Source organism: Podarcis cretensis (assembly GCF_951804945.1).
Source record: "Podarcis cretensis genome assembly, chromosome: 4".
Taxonomy (NCBI): domain Eukaryota; kingdom Metazoa; phylum Chordata; class Lepidosauria; order Squamata; family Lacertidae; genus Podarcis; species Podarcis cretensis.
The window spans coordinates 90,001,609-90,006,684 of NC_137173.1; the positions used below are offsets into that span (position 1 = coordinate 90,001,609).

A 5,076-nucleotide genomic window follows, 5' to 3' on the forward strand; every position below is an offset into this window, starting at 1 on the left:
CGATAACATGCTACACAAGGAGATACATAAACAGAGATACAAGAGAGGGACAAAGAGGGAGGGAAAGAGAAAAGAATATCCTATCAGTATTATTCAATCTAACACTCAAGTGCCCCTCTCGGCCCTTTCTGGGCAAAACTCCGACGGATCGGACTGGAGAAGGCTAGTAGAAATCCAAAGGCAATCCCTGCCTACAACTAAAACCACAGTCAACTTGCCTGGAAACCACGGGTCTCTTAACCCGGAAAAACCACGGATCCGGCATTCACTCAGCACTGCTCACAAAACTAATCCTAGTGCAGGGCCCCGTCTTCTTCCCGAGCCTCCCGCTCTACTGTCTACAACAGCCTCCTGCCTGACATTAGAACTATGTCCGAATTGCACAGTGCAGTGCCAGATTGGGGTCCAAGAAGACAAAGGTTTGAAAGGAAGCAAATGAGAGAGAGAGAGAGAGAGAGAGAGAGAGAGAGAGAGATTTTCCACGACCCTTCTGGCCACGCTCCGAGAGAAGGTGTCAAGTAGAGAAAAATACATTTTCCACGATCCCTTTGGTCACACTCCGAAGAAGGGAATCAGGAGAGGGAGAGAGAAGGACTTCCAGGATGCTTCCGGCCACGCTCCGAGAAAAGATGTCAAGGAGAGAAAAAAAGAGATTTTCCATGATCCCTTTGGTCACGCTCCGAAGAAGGGAATCAGGAGAGAGAGAGAGAAGGACTTCCAGGACGCTTCCGGCCACGCTCCGAGAGAAGACGTCAAGGAGAGGAAGAAAGAAAAGTTCAGCTGCTGTGGAGACATTATTCTTCCACCCCCTTCCCAATGTACTAACTTCAAACCATACTTGAATGTCCCTCGTGGATCCCGGGATCCTTTTCTTTGGCCGGCTTGACCTTGCCTTTGCTCCCCTGGTTGAGCTTTCTGGTGACGATTGATTAAGAGGAGGCAGGGAGAGGAAAAAGGATCCCTGGGCTAAGGTTGCCCAGTGGCGCGCAATCCCCTCTATCTCCCCCCTCACCTCCACAGGAGAACTAAGAGTCCCTGAGCATGGCCGCCAAACTGTTAACAGAAAAATCCAAGGGCTCCCTTGGACAAAAACAAAGACACCAACCAGGATAACTTGGAGCGAAACAGCAGCCTGTAGGCTTGGCCTTTATTGATCTGTTGCAACAGGGTGCTCCCCTCACCTGCGGGAGAGAGGAGGGACCCAGAAAAATGGTGTGCAAGGCCTTATAAAGACTTTTGGAATTGCCACCCTGTAGATCAAGACCACCCCCTGAAACATCATACATACATCACAGAAGGGGTGTAACCTAAGACCACCCCCCAGATACATCACACCTACATCACAGAAAGGAGGGGTTGAGGGAGGAGTTGTGGTGGTAACCTGAGTGTCCTGTCACCTGGCTGGTTACCCCTTTCCCCCTCCCCATGAGTACTTTCCAGGTTTGCAGAGGGGAGTTTGCAGTTTCCTCCCCCAGAAGGAAGAGCTGATCATTGTCCTTTGTTCCAGTCCGTGTTGAATCCACTCTCATATGCAAGTTCTTTGTGATCTTGATGGTCTTCTGTCTAGGACCATCAGGGTTGGCATAGCAACTGGGCAGGGCTCCTGTGTATGTACTGGTATGCTCAATGGATTATGGCTGCCCTGTATCAAACCTTCCCCATTTTGTAGTCCTTCCTTCATGGAGTAAAATAAAAGTGGAACAGTGCAAATCCGATGTATGGTTGATTTTCTATGGATTTATAACAGAAGCGTAGTGTATGTAGTGTGTGAGTGTGTGAGTGTGTGAGTGTGAAGTTTGTACAAACTGAATGATGGGGGGGGGGGGATTTCCTACGACAGTCCTAAGAAGACAAGGCAGAGCAGCCCTTTAACAGCTGGCAATGCTTGTCTTTCCTTTGGGTTGGAGCTCTTGAACCCATAGCACTTGGGGCCTCCTTTCTCTGGCAGCCATTTGTGCTCTGGGCTGCCTCTTTCCAGCTCTGGCGATGCCCTTTCAGGTCACAGAACTGCAGAGAGATGGCAGGAATTGGGCCAGATGCCCCTCCTCTCACACACACACACGAATTGGGGATGGAGGAGGGCAGGAATGGGCGGGGGGGGGGCATCTAGTAAAAAGATGCACAGAGCCAGACGGCTGGATCCAACCTGCCTATCTGCGACAGCATCTGGAAACCCAACCCCCACCCCCCAGCAAACCATTTTGGTTGGGGTCTGTTGGAGGAAGCAGGGGGCTGGGCTGTGGGGCAAGGCAGGGGGACAGTGGTCAGTGGAGGGGCATCTTCCCTGGGGAGCCATGTTCTGGGGGCAGGAGGTTAGGATTGGCCCCCCAAGGCCTGGGGTGTCCTTCTCCTGTAGTAGGACTTGGAATCCAGGAGAAAACTCTTGGAAAAGCCTTGCAAGGGCTCAGGGAGGAACTCACCTGTCCCCATGTCCTTCACTTTGCAGATGTGCTGGGAATCCACATCCCTTCCGTTGCGGTGAGTACTGGACAAAACGAGAGTGGGGAGGGGATCCCTCGGACCTGCCCCCCCTTGCACTCCACTCTGCACTCTCAGATGCAGAGGAGCCCTCCGCCCACAAGGAACTGACAGCCTGACTTTTGCCTTTCAGCTGCTAGACAAAGATCAGCTTTATCTCCTGGGCATCATCCAGGACTGCCAGGCAGCTCGGCTCAGGGGGCTCCGAACCCTGAAGTACTCCAAGGAGGAGACAACCAAAACCATTCTGGTGTGAGGGACCCCCTTGGGGAGGAAAGGGCAGAGAGGGGCTGGTGTTTGGGGTTGGAGCCCTGTCCTCTGGAGATTCCCGGAAGGAGCTGACTTTCCTCCTCTGCTCCCTTTCTAGAACATCCTTGGCCACTTGGAGTACTTCAGGGATCGCCCCCTGAGCCTGGCCCTGGCCTTCGAGGCCCTCCTGTAGTTGAGATGAGTGGGGTCTTTGGGCTGGGCGGGGCTGCAGGGGAGCAGAACTCCAGGGGGAGCTTTGGGTGGGTAAGTCAGGCAGGAGGGAGAAGGGGACAAGGGAGACTTGGAGGAGGCAGTATCTAACCCCTTCCCTTTCTCTCTCCAGTTTTATGAGACCCCACTTCAGTCTCTCTATGATGAGTGCAATCCTCCATAGAACAACAGAGGCAGTTCTGGGGAGCGCAGAGGAGGACAAAGAGGTATGTCCTCTGCTTTAACTTCTCTTTGCACAGCTCTTTCTTCTTTTTACACTCTTACAAAATTTAACCCAGCAGCACTCAACCTCTCTTCTCTCTTTTCCCACAGGAACTGAAGAGGCCATTCCAAAGCCTGCTGGGGGGTCTCCTCCTAGAAGCCCCCAATACTAGCACCCTTCTCCAGTTGCTTACCGTAAGTATCCTAATAGCATCAGGAGTGGTTTTAGGGTTGCCCCCCTGCCCCTTACCAAACTGACTGTCCCATTTCTTTCATCCCGCAGGACCTCCGATATTACGCCCTTTTGGGGATTGAAGACCAAAGGAAATTAGGGGCCAGCAGTATATCCCTGCTGCTGGCCCTTTCACGAAGATTCCCGAACCTAAGAGTAAGTATTTTGCCTTCCTGTATTCAGTTCTTTGGTTGCTCCCATCCTTCCTGGGTGGGGCTGCTTCTCTTACACCCATCCAGGGTGGGGTTCATAGAGTCAACTGACTCATATTTGTCTTTCCTCTGCAGAACACAGTAATTCGTCCGGAGCTGGCTTGTTTCAGGAATAATCTGAAAGAAGGTAAGCCCCACACCTTGGGGACAGTGAACTCCCTTGTCCCTTGTTTGCCCAAGACACACCTCCCAGGTCTTCTTGCTGGGAGTCCTGCAGGACCTGCTCCCTGCCTGGTAGGCCTTTCCCACCTGGCCTGGGAGGGCAGCACCCAGACTGACTCCAGCTACAAGAAGCAGAGAGGCCCAAACAGATTTTCTCTCTTTTTCATTCTTTTCCATCCAGATGACATCATCATTGAGGAGTTGTGATTTTCCTCCTTGAAGGAATTGCTGTTCTATTTGGACATCTCAACTGGCCAAAGACTGGCAGAAGAAGAGACACTGAGAATCAGGAGAGGGACAGATGATTTAAGCAGCCATGAAATATCGACTGAGATTGGGCAGAACAAGAAAGAAAGAAAGAAAGAAAGAAAGAAAGAAAGAAAGAAAGAAAGAAAGAAAGAAAGAATCCATGACAGATGATCATCTAATCTCTGCTTTAAAACCTGCAAGGAAGGAGAGTCCATCACCTTCCAGGGGAGTCCATTCCTCTATTGAACAATGTTCAGTCGGAATCTCCTTTGTTGTATCCTGAAGCCATTGGTTTGAGTCCTACCGTCCAGAGCAGGAGAAAAAAAGCTTGCTGCATCTTCCAAGTGAAAACGGCTCTCTCAAGCTGATCAGTTTTCTTGCATTACTTAAACTAAATAGTTTTTAATGGATTTTAAATAAACATGCAATAAATTGTTACTGTTTTGAATTTCATTGTGTTGTTGTCTTCCATTGATCTGGGCACTTTTCTGTTGTTAAGGGGGCAGGAACTGTAGCTCTTTGAATGGTAAACTGCAGTTCCAAAAATCCTCGGGGAGAAGCAATGCACAGAACATGCACCTTTGGTTGCGGAAACCTCAGGATCCTACCGGAGCTCCAGAACGGATCCCGTCTGCAACCAGAAGTACCACTGTAGTTCCTGGATCAAGGGGATGTATTTGATAGCTGAGCTGGAGGAGAAAGCCAGTGTGAGCCCAGATGCCGTGGAGCAAGGACTCCCATTGAAATATGTACGTCTCTGACTCATACATCACAGTTGAAATTTGCACTAAAAGGGTGATGAATTTTCATGTGGACTTCATTTTTTAAAAAATTGCAAAAATGCTGTGGAAATGCAGAAAATGGATAATTGGGGGCAGTGCTTTTTTCTGGGGGGTACGCAGGGGTACACATACCCCTAAATATTTTGTTAATCTAAGTTTGGCCTCATTGAGGGGCAATATTTCAGTATGAGTAGGAAAATTAGAGTACCCCTAAATATATTTTTTTTTAAAAAAAAGGAAAAAAAGCTCTGATTGGGGGTGGATAAATGGATAGAGAAAC

At 49.7% G+C, this 5,076-nt stretch overlaps 1 protein-coding gene across 1 annotated transcript; it reads left to right on the forward strand.

Moving 5' to 3' along the window:
• The first annotated feature begins 2,972 nt into the window (after window positions 1-2,972).
• On the forward strand, window positions 2,973-4,369 carry LOC307214306 (uncharacterized protein). Its single transcript, XM_079973138.1, has 5 exons — window positions 2,973-3,164; window positions 3,271-3,354; window positions 3,443-3,547; window positions 3,679-3,730; window positions 3,947-4,369. Exons 1-5 carry the CDS (start codon window positions 3,075-3,077, stop codon window positions 3,970-3,972), a joined length of 357 nt encoding a protein of 118 aa, XP_079829264.1. The 5' UTR covers window positions 2,973-3,074; the 3' UTR covers window positions 3,973-4,369.
• The last annotated feature ends 707 nt before the right edge of the window (window positions 4,370-5,076 follow it).

What these genes read in the sequence shown, in the direction of transcription:
- LOC307214306 (XM_079973138.1), top strand. Translation starts at nt 3,075, where the DNA reads ATGAGACCCCACTTCAGTCTCTCTATGATGAGTGCAATCCTCCATAGA. An exon ending in GCGCAGAGGAGGACAAAGAG is followed by an intron (nt 3,165 to 3,270) that starts GTATGTCCTCTG and finishes CTTTTCCCACAG; the next exon opens with GAACTGAAGAGGCCATTCCA. An exon ending in GAAGATTCCCGAACCTAAGA is followed by an intron (nt 3,548 to 3,678) that starts GTAAGTATTTTG and finishes TTTCCTCTGCAG; the next exon opens with AACACAGTAATTCGTCCGGA.